The sequence below is a fragment of the Mesocricetus auratus genome, unplaced genomic scaffold (assembly GCF_017639785.1).
Source record: "Mesocricetus auratus isolate SY011 unplaced genomic scaffold, BCM_Maur_2.0 Super-Scaffold_100038, whole genome shotgun sequence".
Lineage (NCBI taxonomy): Eukaryota > Metazoa > Chordata > Mammalia > Rodentia > Cricetidae > Mesocricetus > Mesocricetus auratus.
Genome location: NW_024429216.1, coordinates 10114785 through 10131101, shown reverse-complemented (window position 1 = coordinate 10131101; position 16317 = coordinate 10114785). Strand labels below are relative to the sequence as shown.

General features: G+C 54.1%; 1 protein-coding gene across 1 annotated transcript; it reads left to right on the top strand.

Moving 5' to 3' along the window:
- The first annotated feature begins 602 nt into the window (after positions 1 to 602).
- Positions 603 to 14796, top strand: Ethe1 (ETHE1 persulfide dioxygenase). The gene is made up of 7 exons (XM_040734399.1): positions 603 to 755; positions 1166 to 1310; positions 1958 to 2106; positions 11648 to 11777; positions 13386 to 13475; positions 13847 to 13963; positions 14604 to 14796. The coding sequence occupies exons 1-7, from the start codon at positions 675 to 677 to the stop codon at positions 14654 to 14656; spliced, it is 765 nt and encodes a 254-aa protein (XP_040590333.1). The 5' UTR covers positions 603 to 674; the 3' UTR covers positions 14657 to 14796.
- The last annotated feature ends 1521 nt before the right edge of the window (positions 14797 to 16317 follow it).

Below are 16317 nucleotides of genomic sequence, written 5' to 3'. Positions count from 1 at the left end.
ACCCCAGTTCCAGGGGATCTGGCATCCTCACATAGATACACGTGTGGGCAAAGCACCAATGCATATAACATAAGAAAAATTAATTATTAAAAAAAAAACCAGGCCAGGCGTTGGTGGCACACGCACTCCTTTAATCCCAGCACTCAGGAGGCAGAGGCAGAGGCAGGAGGATCTCTTGAGTTTGAGGTCAGCCTGGTCTATAGAGAGAATTCCAGGACAGCCAGGGTTATGTGATGAGAAATTGTCTAAAAAAACAAAAAACAAACAAAACAAAAACTAAACCAAACCAAGCAATCAAACAAAAAAGAGTTGTAATCACTTATCCAACAGTTCCTCAAAAACACTGGTGATACTGAATTTTGATTCTTTTTTTTTTTCCTTCCGTAGGATGACTAGCTGACCACGTGTTTTCCTGGAAATCCGTCCCGTGTCTCTGAATGTCCGGGGCCTTTCTTCTTCTCTCTCTGTTTCTACAGCAGTGTCTGCGAACGCCCCGAGTCTCTGGTCTCTTTTTCTGCGGGTTTCAGGGTCTGCCCTTGCCCAGAGTCTTCCTGGGTAGGGTCATCTGCGGCTCCTTTAAGCCAGGCTCCGCCCCGGCCCGCCCTCCCGGGTCAGCCCCGGTGCGTAGGGCTCCGGCGGGGAGGCTGCTGGGCTCAGTGCGGAGCCGGGGCGCGATGGCGAGCGCGGCCCTCAGGGTCGCCGTGCGACGGCTGAGCCAGCAGAGCTCATCTGCGGCCCCGGTCCTCCTGCGGCAGGTGCGGCGAGGCGGGTGGCCGAGCGGACCCCGGGTCCAGGGCAGCGGCTGGGGTGGGACTCCTCTGTCCTGGAGGAGAGATGGGGGTCCTCCACGCCTAGCTGCTGCTGCAAGAAGGGGGGCTTCCGATTCGCTAAAGGGGGCTGGTCAGGGGGACCCTGGGCTTGGGGCCGGGGTCTGGGGTCTGTTACCAGAGGAGGGCGGGGTCCTTGGTTAGGGACGCGTTGGAAGACGGAATTCCTTGGATCCAGTGGAGGGAGCTGGGGGACCCACTTTACCTCCTGACCCCTGGGCAAAGCGGGGTGGCATTGCTGCATCCTAGGAAGATGATAGGCGGGAGACGTGGATCCTTGGGTCCCCGGGCTTGGGAGTCAGGTCCAGGAACGGTCTCCGGTACCCCACCCCTCCCAGATGTTTGAGCCCAAGAGCTGCACCTACACCTACCTGCTGGGTGACCCGGAGTCTCGAGAGGCTCTTCTGATCGACCCTGTCCTGGAGACCGCGCATCGGGATGCTCATCTGGTTAAAGAGTTGGGGCTGAAGCTGCTCTACGCTGGTTAGTCTGCGGACCAAACTTGGGCGGGAGAGAGGCGGGGCCGCGGAGAAAGTGTGCTGGGAAAGCCCGGGAGGAGGCTGGGGTCCGGACCCCGGGTCCGAGGGAGGAGGCTGGGCCTGGAGCCTGGGTCCGAGGGAGGAGGCTGGGCCTGGACCCCGGGTCTGGGGGAGGAGGCTGGGCCTGGACCCCGGGTCTGAGGGAGGAGGCTGGGCCTGCACCCCGGGTCTGGGGGAGGAGGCTGGGCCTGGACCCCGGGTCTGGGGGAGGAGGCTGGGCCTGGACCCCGGGTCTGAGGGAGGAGGCTGGGCCTGGACCCCGGGATCTGAGGGAGGAGGCTGGGCCTGGAGCCTGGGTCTGAGGGAGGAGGCTGGGCCTGGACCCCGGGTCTGGGGGAGGAGGCTGGGCCTGGACCCCGGGTCTGAGGGAGGAGGCTGGGCCTGCACCCCGGGTCTGAGGGAGGAGGCTGGGGTCCGGGCCTCAGGGTGTGAAGCAGGGTTGAGGTGTGGACCACGGTGTCTGATTCTGGGGCCCGGATTCTGGGTCTAAGGGAGGGCGACTAGGGTCGACTCGGATCTGCCTCCTTAGGTCTGAGGACTTGGGTGCTGTGGGCTGGCCACATCCGGTTTTCTCTGCTCCCCTCTCTCCAGTGAACACCCACTGCCATGCGGACCACATCACCGGCTCAGGGCTTCTCCGCTCCGTACTCCCCGGCTGCCAATCCGTCATCTCCCGCCTCAGCGGGGCCCAGGCTGATGTGCATATCGAGGAAGGTGACGCCATCCGCTTTGGACGCTTTGTGAGTTGGATGTTGCGTCTTAGCTCCCCTTAGACTTTGGAGAGGGTGCGCGGGGAAGGGGCGTGGGAGATGGGCTGCGCCCCCGGGAAGCAGGGTCAGTGGATGCCTATGCTCTGACTACCCGCTCTGTTCCCTGGGGGAAGTGCCATAAACCCAGGTGGGGCACTGGGGCAGGAGGCAGCCAGGCGCGCCCCTGGCCAGTCCCCCTAAGTCAACAGCGAGGCAAGTTTCCTAGGCCTTGGGGCAGGTTCTTTGGCCTGGCCATTTCCATAAAAGCTGATTGGGGTTTGATATTGAGGAAGTAGCATCCTCTTGTCCAGCAATAGGTCTGGGGTGGGTCTACCACTTAAGGTGGCGCTCACCTATAAGGCGGTGTAGATTTGGGATCAACTGTTTATTAAGTGGGTTCCTCCTTAAATGTTGCCCTTGAAGCCTCAACCTAGCCACAACCCTATTGCCTCACCCGGGAGAGAGCTGAAGGTTCTTCCTTGTCTGTCTCTGTCTCTGTCTCTCTGTCTCTGTCTCTGTCTCTCTGTCACAAGCTTAATCAGTAGTTTCCAGCCAGCTTTGCAACCCAGAGCCCAGTGCACTGGTTGGGGGGGGGTGTACCCAGACGGAGGAAACAGGTGATTTGAATTGCCAAAGATGTAGTTTGGCTGACCTCGGGGACAGAATGTCTGGTGATAGCGTGAGGTCCTGGCCTCTGGGTTGATGGTCTTGTGGAATGGGGAGCGTTTATTTGGAGGCGGTTAGCGGAAATGTTGTGTGGAGAGGGTGTAGCTGCCGGGAGATACTCGGATTTCACCCTGCATTTGGAAACAGACGAAGGTTACATTGTTCGCTTGTGTCAGCCCTAATAATTGGAGAGTAACAAGTATCTCTGCGTTGGAGAGAATGGTGGGAGGCGGGGAGGACCAGCTCGGTGTCAACAGGAGCCCTTACGGGTAGATAGATGATGGCTTCGTAGTTAACAGCGCTTACTGCTCTTCCAGATAACCCCAGCTGCGTTCCCGGCTCCCACATCAGACCAGTCACAATTGACTCTACTGTCAACTCTAGGAGGACCTGGCATCCTTGCCCGGCCTCTGTTGGCACACACATACACTTGCACAGATACACACTCAGATAAATGAATGACTGTTTAAATATCTTAAAAACAAGCCGGTCATAGCGGAACATGCCTTTAACCCCAGCACTTGGGAGGCAGAGGCAGAGGCTGAGGCAGGTGGATCTCTGAATTCCAGGCCAGCCTGGTCTCCGCAGAGAATTCCAGGACAGCCGGGGCTACACAGTGGGAACAAAATAAAATCCTGAAAAGTAACAACGAGGAGTCTTAAAATGGGGATGATGGCAGTCTTAGTGCTTGGGAGGTGGAGAGGGGACAATCAGGAATTCAAGGTCACCCTCAGCTACGAGCCAAGTTTGAGGACAATCAGGACTACATGTAACCCTGTACCAACAAACAAACAAAAAAGCTGGCATGGTTGCACACTTTTAATCCCAACATTCAGACGGAGACAGAGACAGGAGGAGTCACAGATGGTCTATTGGAGACCCTCTCTCAAATGAAAACAATAAATGAAGAAAGACCTTTCTCAGTACAGAGCAACACCTTCACTGAAGATACCTTCAGTGAGCACGTATGGAAAGGCTTAGCTGTATAGCTGTCTGGGCCCTGTTTACCTTTCCTTTACTGCATTTTATTGATATAATCCAAATACCATATGACTCACCCCTGGGAAGGCTGTAAGTCAGTGACTCTCGAGGTGCATTTGGGGAAGGGTGTGTTCACCACTGCACGTCATCTCAGGATGTTTTCATGACTCCTGGTGAGGCAGCACCATAACCCTGACCCTCCTCTCCTCCCCAGCCTTGGGTAAATCTTTCTTTCCTTTTTTAAAAAAAATCTGTTGCTAGGCAGCCCAGGCTGACCTTGAACTTGGCATTCTCCTGCCTCAACTCTTCAGTTGTCAGGGTTTCCTGGACTACAACACCCAGACTTTAGGCAACACTTTCCCCCCAGTACTGGGAATAAAACCTAGGGTCTGATTCATGCTAGGGAACCACTCTACTCTTGTCCTACACCCCAGCCCCTCACTGGGGGATTCTAGGCAGGGACTCTACCACTGAGCCACACCCCCAGCCCCTCACTGGGGGATTCTAGGCAGGGACTCTGCTACTGAGCCACACTCCCAGCCCCTCACTGGGGGATTCTCAACAAGGGCTCTACCTTCAAGTCACACCCTCAGCTCCTCACTAGGGGATTCTATGCAGTGGCTCTGCCACTGGGCCACCCAACCCCCGGCCCTTTTTATTTTGAGAGATCTTAGTAACTTTCCCAAGTTGACTTTGACCTCACTCTATACACGAGGCTGGCCTTGAGCAGTAGCTGCCCTGCAGGTATATATGCCACTATGCTTGGCCATCACGTTACTTTTATTTTCTTTTATTGCCTGTCTGGATTCTCTTGTCTGCCCATTGCATAGAGACAGGAGCACAGTCTTTCAGGCTGGCTTCTTTTTTTCAGGGTGTTGTAAGGGTTCATCCACATTCAGGTCCCCACTGGCTCTTCACTCCTCTTTATTTTTGAGCAACAGTCTGGTGTATGATGGACCTAAGGGATTTTACTTATTCACTGATCAGGTGATGGGCACTCCACTTTGGGACCATTGTGGGAAGTGCTGTTGTGAATGTTTTTTTTTTTAAATTTAAATTAGAAACAAGCTTGCTTCACATGTCTTTCCCAGCTCCCTCTCCCTCCCCTCCTCCCCCACATCCCCCACCAGGTCCCCCAGCCCCCTCCCAGTCTCCCACTCCGATCCCCAGGGAGGGTGAGGCTCTCCATGGAGGATCTCCTGAGTCTATCATTTCATCCAGGGCAGGGCCTAGACCCTCCCCCAAGAGTCCAGGCTGAGAGAGCATCCCTCATTGTGGGAGGAGCAGCCAAAGTCCATTTGCATGCCAGGGATAAATACTACCCAAGGTCCCAGAGATTGCCAAGGCCTCCTCAGTGATACCACATTCAGGGAGTCTGGGTCAGTCCCATGCTGGCCTCCCAGCCATCAGTCTGGGGTCCAAGAGCTCCCCCTTGTTCAGGTCAGCTGTTTCTGTGGGTTAAACCAGCCCAGTCTTGACCCCTTTGCTCATCACTCCTCTCTCTCTGTCACTGGTTTCCAGGAGTTCAGTTCAGTGTTTAGCTGTGGGAGTCTGCCTCTGCTTCCATCAGTCACTGGATGAAGGTTCTTTTTCCCAGACTCTCTGGCGTGAATGTTCTTATATGGATTTTTGTGGGATACAGTTGCAGTGTGAAGGTCCCTGGTACTCCACAGCAGTGTCATGCCTGTTAGTGCCTGTCCTTGTTAGTGTGGGTCTTGCTTTCTGTAAATTCTTTACAAATCTTGTGGGTCTGTTTTTCCTGACTCTTGTGTTTTCTGACCCCTTTAAAAGTTAATTATAGCTGGGCATTGGTGGCACACACCTTTAATCCCAACACAGGAGAGGCAGAGGCAGGTGGATCTCTGTGAGTTCGAAGCCAGCCTGGCCTACAGAGCAAGTTCCAGGATAGCCTCTAAAACAATACGGAGAAACCCTGTCTCGAAAAAACAAAAAACAAAACAAAACACAAAATTAATTATAGCTGGACGTTGGTGCATGCCTTTAATTGGGAGACAGAGGCAGGTGGATCTCTGTGAGTTCGAGGCCAACCTGGTCTACAGAGCGAGTTCCAGGACAGCCAAGACTGTTATATAGAGAAACCTTGTCTTGGAAAACCAGGGAAAAAAGTTCAATTATAGCTGGAAGTAGTGGCCCAAGCTTGGCATTCAACTTTGGGAGATTTCCAGGCCCGGTGATGCAACACTCTAATCCTAGCTCAGGGATGCAGAAAAGTCTTGATCTTGTGACCAGCCTGGGCTACTGGCAAGTACCAGGCTAGCCTGGGCTACAGAATGAATCCCTTTCTCCAAACAAAGCAAAGATAAGAAGTACAGGGAGTGTGTGCACCGGACTCTGTCTTTCTCCCTCTTGAAGTCTGCAGTTGTAAGTTTTGCCGTTGGTTTGAGACAAGGTCTCACTATGTAGCTCTGGTTAGCCTGGAACGCACCACTTAGTCTAGGCTAGCTGCAAACTTACAGGAGATTCATCCCCCTGCCTCTGACTTCTGAGTTTCAGTTCTTTATTTCTCATGGTTATATCGTCAGGGCTGGCCACCTCTCTCTGTGAGTGATTGGATGGTGAATCTCATCTTTGCAGACCACAGGGAATGTGGTGTGGTGCCTGGGCTCTCCTCCTGTATGCTCAAGACCCTCACTTAGGGCCCCTAAAATTCGAGCTTTCGAATGCCCCGCCCTCTGGCATGGCCCCGGGTGGGCTTGGGAAGCACAGAGATCTTCTTGTCTCCGCCTCCTACGCCTGTGCTGCGGTACCCACCCCTCACCGCTTCTCCTAACAGGGTCTCACGTAGCGCAGCCTGGCTTTGGGCTTGTTGTTTGTTATATTGCTGAGGTGGACCTTGAACTCCTGATGTAATCCTCCCGCCTTCCCCTCCGTCTCGCCGGGGCCCCAGGTGTGCATACGCTTGCTCTGTTCTAGCCAAGGGAAAAATCTAGGGCGAGTAAAAAGGGGCGTTCCCACAAATTCAGTCTCCCCTGCCCCCAGTTTGCCAACCCTGATGTGGATCCCACAGTTTGCTTATTCATGCTTCCCTGGATTTTCCTACTGTGGTGGGCGGTGGTGCTTGTTTGCACAAGTCCCTTGGCAGAATTTGTCCTCAGTTACAAGGAATTGCCTTGCTGAGTCACAGCCAGGACATACCTTTAACCTTAGTAAAATTGCCAGGTGCTGTGTTTCTCCCACAGTGCTGGGGATGGAATCCAGGACCCTGAACATGCTAGGTAGGCTTTCTACCACCGACCACACCCCAGCCCCTCACTGGGGGATTCTAGGCAGAGGCTCTACCACTGAGCCACACCCTCAGCCCCTCACTGGGGGATTCTAGGCAGGGGCTCTACCACTGAGCCACACTCCAGCCCCTCACTGGGGAATTCTAGTCAGGGGCTCTACCACTGAACCACACCCCTAACCCCTCACTGGGGAATTCTAGGCAAGCATCATACCTCTGAGCTACATCCATAATCCTCTTTTCATTGTTATCATTAGCTCTTTTAATTAAAAATTACATGATTTATTTAATGTGTGGATGCACAGGGTTCATGTCAGAGGACAGACACCTCTTAGGACTAGGTTTTCATTTTACCATGTAGATACCAGGGATTACACGTGGGTTGTAGGTCTTGGCAGCAAGCACCTTTACTTGCTAAGTCATCTTGCCAGCCCTCTCTCTCTCTCTCCCTCTCTCTCTCCCTCTCTCTCCCTCTCCCTCTCTCTCTCTCTCTCTCTCTCTCTTATTTATTATTTTATTTTATGTTTCTGTGTGTTCCGCCTGCATGTATGTTAGTACACGGGCGTGCATGCCTGGCGCATGGAGGCCAGGAGAGGGCACGGGATCCTCTGGAACTGGAGTTAAGGACATGTGTAAGCCTTCATGTGGTTGCTGGAAACCGAAGTTTGGTCCTATGCAGGGCTGCACAGAGAAACCTTCCCTTGAAAAGTAAAAGAACAACAACAAAAATTATGTATGAGTGTTTTGCCTGGACGTACGTTTGTGCATCGTGTGTATGCTGAACCATCTCAGAAACCTCTTCTTTCACAAATTAAAGAAAAGGCGAGCCATTTGGCGACGGTGAAAAAAATGAGATTTGAGGGCTTACGAACAGCAGAGGGCGCCAACACCACTTAGGATTTGAGAAGGCCGAAGGAGCCAGACGACCTGCCGTCTGGAGCTTGCTGGCCGCTAGGGGGCGGTGCAGGCTGCGTGAACTGCGAGGCCACCCGGGAGCCTGGGAGAGGCAGAGGATGGAGATTCTGTCCCGTGTTTCATGCATCCTGGAAAGAAAGGCATTGCTGATGGATGGATGGGTCAGGATGGCCTCTGGCTGATTGTTGTTGGCCGGCAGGACACTTCCGGAATATTCTGCAGCTGAGGCGATTCATCAGTCAGCAAGCTTCACAAACAATGAGTCTTCTGGGATTAAGACATGGGTCTTTTTTAATGTATCTGAGTGTTTTGCCTCCGTGTGTATGAACTCCACATGAGCGCCTGGTGCTTCAGGACGTCAGAAAAGGGTGCCGAGTCCCCCGAAGCTGAAATTATGTATGTGTGTATGACTGAAAGCCACCATGTGGGCTCTGGAACCCAGTGTTCTTAACCGCCGAGCTGTCTCTACCCTCTACTCTTTATTTTGAGACAGAATCTCACTAAGTTTCTCAGGCTAGCCTCGAACTGACTTAGCAGCACACGCGAGCCTTGAGCTTGTGGTCCTGCTTTGGAGTGCTGAGATGACAGGGTTACCCCACTATGCCCATTGTCTTACATATCATTTAAATATATTGGATGGTATTGGTGTATCCCTTTAGTCCCAGCACTCAGGAGGCAGAGGCAGGCGGATCTCTGTGAGTTCGAGGTCTGCAGAGGGAGTTCCAGGACAGCCAGGGCTACACAGGGAAACCCTGTCTCAAGAAGTAAAATAACAACAACAAAAGTCATGTTTGAGTGTTTTGCCTGTATGTCCTCATGTGTGTCACGTGTCTGCCTGGAGTTCCAGACCCTTGTCAGCCACATGGCGGGTGTTGGGAGCTGGGTGGGGCCCTCTGGGAAGACAGTACTCACTCTTAAGGGCTGAGCCGACTCTCCACTCCCTAACTCTTGCTATTCTGTAAAGTACCACTTGTGTGCTGAGGATTTTTCTAGGCACTTTATATCCACGAAGCAGTTTAATCTTTATAGCATTCCAAGGGGCTGGGGGACAATTTCGATCTATATTTTGCAAATAAGCAGATAGGCCAGAGAGCTAACAGATTTTGAGGTTAGGAACTAGGTTATTGGCTTCCAAAAAATGTTGTTTTCTTTATAACTATTCTGATCTATTTACATAGAATTCTAGAACAGATGAGTTACAAAGTCATCTACTACGGTAACAGGAAGCAGGCCAGGGCTCTGCTGGGGACAGGGCGGAAGAAGGGTGTAATAGACAGGAGTACAGAGGAACCTTGGGGAGTGAGGTTTGTCACCCTATTATCATGATGGCCATGGGAGCATCTCAGAAGACTTGAGAGGCCTGTAATCCCAGCTGTTCTGCATACTGAGGCAGAAGATTGGCAAATTTAAGGCATGCCTGGCCTGCTGAGTAATTTTGAGACTACCTGGCTTCATGAGATCCTGTAAAAAGAAAATTAAACTGACATTGTAGCTCAGTGGTACAGCTCCTGCTCAGCATCCCCAAGTGAGGGGCTGGGGGCATGGCTCAGTGGTAGAGCCCCTGCCTAGAATCCCCCAGTGAGGGGCTGGGGGCGTGGCTCAGTGTTAAAGCCCCTGCCTAGAATCCCCCAGTGAGGGGCTGGGGGCGTGGCCCGGAGGTAGAGCCTCTGCCTAGCACACTCAATCCTCTGTACCCTTCACCCCCTCACACAAATATTTGTGAAAAATAAGTGAACAGAAGAAACTTCACAAGTCACATGAGAGAGAGTCACTCCAGTCTCACAGAACACAATCGTGCCAGAACTGGTCAAAGCCTTTCAAGGCCCGGAGAAAGAGGAGAAACCTCCAAATGGCTTTTATGAGGCTAGCAGAATTCTGACACAGTCACTCATGAGGGTATTGTTAGCGGATACCAGCAGCCTTGCAGCCCACCTGGTTTCTAGATGTGGCGGGGGGTGGTGGGGGGGTGGCTTGCATACTCTACGGTTCCTGTGTGAAGGTCTGTGGACAACTTGCGGGAGTTAGTTTTCCTTCTGCCTGGTGGGTCCCAGGGAACAAACTCACGTCTAGGAAGTCTAGGAGGAGCTTTCTGGGGCTCCATGCGGGGGCAGGGCATCACGACGGGGAGTGTGCTGCCGGGGAGCCAGGAAGAGAAAAAAGTCAGGGCCCAGGGGCCCATCGTGGTTCTAGGAGTCTCTGCTACATGCTCAGCCACCGCAACCGTGCCAGGCTGAGAGCCTTGGAAACCATTAGCCCACCTAAGTGTCCCTTCCCACCAAGACTGTGGCAGGTCCCTGTAATTCCAACACTTGGGAGGCCGAGGCAGGAAGATCAAGGCCAGCCTGGGCCACCTGCGATCTTGTCTCAAAACACTACCAGCGAAAACAGCAGAAGAAAGTACACATTTGGTTTGTAACTGTTTATTTTACCGAGAGAGCACCACTTTTTTTCTTTGAGGTGGGGTCTCTCTCTGAGCTCAGGGAACCTGGAGCTTTGTAGCTTAGACTAGTTTCAAGCTCGTTATCGTTGTGCCTCAGTTTCTCTCGTCCTGGGATTGTAGGCAAATGCAACTCAGCCTTGCACAAGGGTCTCACTGTAGACGCTGCTTTATAACCTGACTTCTGCACCTACCGGGTGCTGAACTTTTTTTGTGCCGTTAAGCGTCGTGGAAATACCATTAAGTGTCTCTCCAACAACAGCACTTACTTTTCTTTTTTTTTTTTTTTTTTTTTTCGAGACAGGGTTTCTCTGTGGCTTTGGAGGCTGTCCTGGAACTCGATCTGTAGACCAGGCTGGCCTCGAACTCACAGAGATCCGCCTGCCTCTGCCTCCCAAGTGCTGGGATTAAAGGTGTGCGCCACCAACGCCCGGCGGGCCTTACTTTACTTTTTTATTACATTTCTTTACACATGTGTGCACACACCGTGGCGTACACGGAGAGGTCAGAGGATACTTTGAGGGAGCCAGAACTCGGGTGGTCAGGCTTGGCAGCAAGCGCCTTTCCTCACAGAGCCTTCTCGTCGGCCCAATCCACAGCCTGTGTGTGCGCGCGCAGCCTGCTGAGCTAGCTATCCCCCGGCCTGGTGCTTATTTTTCTATTTCCTTATTGAGATGCAAGCTCTCTTTGTAGTGAGTGCACGAGCCCTGTTGTATAAGTCTGTTACGGATGCATGTCTCCGCTATCTGGCTGTCTTGGGAACCCATCTGCTACGGGTTCTTTTGCTCTCCAGAACTTCAGTCTGGGCTGGGGCTGGGGCCGGCTCAGCTGCCAAGGCACTTATGCACAAAGCCCTGGGTGCCACCCCCAGCACTGTGTAAACCAAGTCTGGGAGCAAACCCATAGCCCCAGAGCTCTGAGGCGAAGGCAGGGAGACTGGGAGATAAGGTCACTGTTGACTTCATAGCAAGCTTGAGTCCACTCTGGATTCTGTCAAGGATGGAAGGGAGGGAGGGAGGGAGGAGGGACTGATTCAGATTGACCCCTCTCCCAAGACGGGGTCTTGTGATGGCTCCGGTTGGCTTTGAACCTGGGTTCCTCCTGCCTCAGCCCCCCAAGTGTCTCATTTGATGTGTCTGCCACCACGTCCAGCCTTCGGATTAACTTTAAGACAAACGGTCGCTCTAGTCCTTGTCCGGTTGTTTCCCTTGGCTGGATGGGGCTTTGGGGTGGCGGGGACTGTTGAAGCTTGGTGGCAACTGTCTCTCTGTGCTCTGCATCCCTGCCAGGCCTTGGAGACTCGGGCCAGCCCCGGCCACACCCCAGGCTGTGTCACCTTCGTCCTGAATGACCAGAGCATGGCCTTTACTGGAGATGCCCTGCTGATCCGAGGGTGTGGACGGACAGACTTCCAGCAAGGTGAGCATGTTCCTTTCCCCAGCCCGAGAGCTCAGTGTGGGTGAGCATGTGAAGAATAGGGTCTTCCCCATGTTCGAGGGCCAGCTGGTCCACGTAGTGAGTTCCGGGACCGCCAGGGCTCTGTAGAGGGACCCTGTGCAGTTGGGGCCGTGTAGCTCAGTGGGTAGATGCCTGAGGCTGGGGTTTCATCCCTCATACTTCATCACCTGGAAACAGCTGAACCGTACTTCTTTTTTTTGTTGTTGTTTTGTTTTGTTTTTTTGTTTTTTCGAGACAGGGTTTCTCTGTGGCTTTGGAGGCTGTCCTGGAACTCGATCTTATAGACCAGGCTGGCCTTGAACTCACAGAGATCTGCCTGCCTCTGCCTCCCGAGTGCTGGGATTAAAGGCATGCGCCACCAACGCCCGGCCCAGCTGAACCATACTTCTAATCCCGGCACTCAGGAGGCGGAGGCAAGAGGATCAAGAGTATAAAGTGAGGGCTGGAGAGATGGCTCAGCGGTGAAGAGCACTGCCTGCTCTTCCAGAGGACCCAGGTTCAATTCCCAGAACCCACGTGGCAGCTAACACCTGTCTGTAACTCTAGTTCCAGGGGGCCTGAAAACCATGGCAAAACACTAATATTTTGTTTTTGTTTGTTTTGTTTTCGAGACAGCGTTTCTCTGTATTGTTTTGGAGCCTGTCCTGGAACTCACTCTGTAGACCAGGCTGGCCTGGAACTCACAGAGATCCTCCTGCCTCTGCCTCCCGAGTGCTGGGATTAAAGGCGTGCGCCACCAACGCCCAGCTGGCAAAACACTAACTAATGTATATAAATTTTAGAAAAAAGAGTGTAAGGTCATTTTGGGTAACACAGAACATATGCACACACACACACACACATACACACATACACACACACACAAATATGCACCAAGGTTGTTACTGTCCACTGTTTAATCCTTAGGGGTCAGTGTGACTTTTGGGGTTTAGCTTTAGGGATCGGTTAGCTGGACAGGTGACCTCTATTCTCCCTTTTATCTATTTACTGAACTGAGGGCTCACTCAGAAATTGTTGGCGTGCCTGTGCGCGGTGTATGTGCGCGGTGTATGTGCGCATGTGTGTGGCTGGGGGTATGCTCACAGGCCAGGGGGATGTCAGGTGCCCTGCTCTATACGCTTCACCTTGTCTCCTTGCTGGACCCGGGCTGGCAGCCGGGACGCCCCCGGGGTCTTCTTGCCCCCCTCCCCCCCTTCCTCAAGTGCGGAGTTACAGGAGCATAGCCACACCCTTGCACCCTTGCGTCGTTGGGCGGAGCGAATCTGAACTCGGTCCTCTCGTCCCCTAAGCATTCCTCTGTCCCCAGGACTCAGAACTTGTCCAAATCCGCGTCCCCTCGCCCTCCTGTCTTGAGCATTTCCTCGGGCCCTCCTTCCTGGCCCTGAGCCCTTCCCCATCGCCTCCCCTGGCGTCACAACCCCTGGCCTCTCAGCCAGACGGATTTCTCACCGTCCCTCGGTTCTCCACGCACGCCCTTCCGTCTTGGCAGGAGATGAGGGACAGGGTTTGGCCACGGTGCCTCCGTCTTCCCGGTCCTGTGAGTCTCTGACCTGAGTTTTCCTTCCCCAGGGTGTGCTAGGACTTTGTACCATTCTGTGCACGAAAAGATCTTCACGCTTCCTGGCAACTGTCTCATCTATCCGGCGCACGATTACCACGGTGAGGGCTTGCCGGAGGCCATGACCGACCGCTGTCACTTAAGGCAGGGATACCCTCCGCCTGCCGTCCTCACGGAGGCTACAGAACCCAGAAATTCCTGTGGCTGAAAAAGATGACGCGCCCGGGCGTGCTGTGCGGATGTAAATTAAAGAGACGTCTGCAGGGCACAGGTTTTCCTGGGACGTCCTCGTAGGGCTCGGGAGCTGTGGAAACTACAATTCCCATAGTGCCCTAAGAGAGGCGGGGTCGCGTTTCACGACCATGCCGGTTCGTCCCAGGCTAGGGAGGCAACCCCAAGGCCTCCTGGGAAATGTAGTTCTGAGCCGTCCGGGCGCCCAGGTTACTTTCCCTCTCCTCCCCTTTGCCAACAGGGCTCACGGTTTCTACCGTGGAGGAAGAGCGGACTCTGAACCCACGGCTCACCCTCAGCTGTGAGGAGTTCATCAAGGTCATGGACAACCTGAACTTGCCCAAGCCGCAGCAGATAGGTGAGAGTACCCAGGGTCTGAGGATGCGAACCCCGGGATCGGAGGGAGGAGGGTCCTGAACTCCTGGGTCTGGGGGAGGCGGGCTGGGGCCCGAGGAGGAGGAGGAGGAGGAGGAGGAGGAGGAGGAGGAGGAGGAGGAGGAGGAGGAGGAGCAGGAGCAGGAGCAGGAGGAGGAGGGGAGGGGGAAGAGGAGGACGAGGGGGAGGAGGAGGGGGAGGAGGAGGAGCAGGAGGAGGAGGAGGAGCAGGAGGAGGAGGAGGAGCAGGAGGAGGAGGAGCAGGAGGAGGAGGAGCAGGAGGAGGAGGAGGCGGCGGCAGGCTGGGGCCGGAGGAGGAGGAGGAGGACGGGAGGGGGAAGAGGAGGAGGAGGACGAGGGGGAGGAGGAGCAGGAGCAGGAGGAGGAGGAGGAGCAGGAGGAGGAGGAGGAGGCGGCGGCGGGCTGGGGCCGGAGGAGGAGGAGGAGGAGGACGGGAGGGGGAAGAGGAGGAGGAGGACGAGGGGAAGGAGGAGGGGGAGGAGGAGGAGGAGGAGGACTCAGGGCTAGACCTGAGTCCCCACGAACGGGCCCTGAGCGTTTCCTGGGTGTCCAGGACACTGAGTCACCCCGGCGACCTCGGAATCATTTGCGGTTTCTCTGTAGACTTCGCCGTTCCGGCAAACATGCGCTGCGGGGTCCAGACGCCACCTTCCTGACTCGTCCCAGCCAGCCGCTCGAATCCGTTGCACTAGGTGGGGCGAGGGGAGGGCGGCACCCCAGAGCCTCTCTCCTCCTCTGGCACCCCTGCTCTCACCAGCCACTTGAGCTTCTTAAATAAACTCTGTTTTTGGCACGAGTCTGGGTTCTGCTGGTTTTCTTGGGGAAGGAGTGACGACGTTTCCAGACCCAGCTCTGGTCCCTTAGAAAGCCAGGGTGGACTGGACACGCTTGCCCGGCACATAGGAAGTCCCGTCTTCCACCCCCAGCGCACTTGGGAGCCCGAGGCAGGAGGGTCAGAAGTTCAAGGTCATCCTCAACCACATAGTGAGTTGGAGACCAGTCTGAGCTGTGTAAGACCCTATCTCAAAACAAAGCAAAAAGAAGGAAAGGAAAAGAAGAGGAGGGGGTCTGGAGAGACGGCTCAGTGGTTAAGAGCGCTGGATGCTCTTGCAGAGGACCTGGATTCCATCCAGCATCCCCAAGGCTGCTCACAGCCACCTGTAACCCAGCTTCAGGGCTCTGGCCTCTTTGGGCACTAGACACGCACATGGCACACAGGCATATAGTGTAGGCTAGACCAACCACACACTTAAAAGAGAATGAGGCCGGGCGGTGGTGATGCACGCCTTTAATCCCAGCACTCAGGAGGCAGAGGCAGGCGGATCTCTGTAAGTTCGAGGCCAGGCTGGTCTACAGAGCGAGTTCCAGGACAGCCTCCAAAACAATACAGAGAAACCCTGTCTCAAATAAACCAAAAAAAAAAAAAAAAAAAAAAAAGAGGATGAGGAGACAGCAGCTGTCAAGGCGCTGGGGTTCGGGTTGGCGGTCTAGGCAGCCCTGGAAGACCAGAGCGTGTACACACTGACGTGGGGACGTATTCTCAGGCCTTGGATCACAGCGCATGATTTTGTGTGAGCTTCTCCCCGGGGCCCAAGTTAGGCCCTCCCCACCCCTCAGCTTCCTGGTCTGTAAAATGGAAATAATAACAACGGGATGTTCCAGTGACCAAGTGTGACAGCTTGGCACTCTGCCCACACGGCCAACTCCCCGCTCCAGACACTGTTATTGTCCCTATCATCTGGAATGATCTCTTAGCTGCTTCCTGGCTTGGAGTGACGGTGTGCCTAGTAGCTATGAACCTGGGCTTTTGAGAGGCAAAAGTGAGTGGTAACATACTCAGCCATCGAGGCGGCTCAGAGCGTGGTGGGCTCTTGGGAGCCTGATGACCTGAGTTCAGTGCCTGAATCCCATGGTGGAAGGGAACTGCTTCCCAAGGATGCCCTATGATCTCCACGCACACACGGTGGTCTTGGTGTGGTGTCGCCTGCACAATGATAACAAATAAAAATAAAATTTGGAAGTCATTTAGAATGGTTGTAGACCCTGGGTGCATTCATTTCCCTCAGCCTCTGTTTCTGTTTCCCACGACTCTGACTCTCTCTCTCTCTCTCTCTCTCTCTCTCTCTCTCTCTCTCTCTCTCTCTCTCTCTCTCTCTCTCTCTCTCTCTCTCTCTCTCTCTCTCTCTCTCTCTCTCTCTCTCTCTCTCTCTCTCTCTCTCTCTCTCTCTCTCTCTCTCTCTCTCTCTCTCTCTCTCTCTCTCTCTCTCTCTCTCTCTCTCTCTCTCTCTCTCTCTCTCTCTCTCTCTCTCTCTCTCTC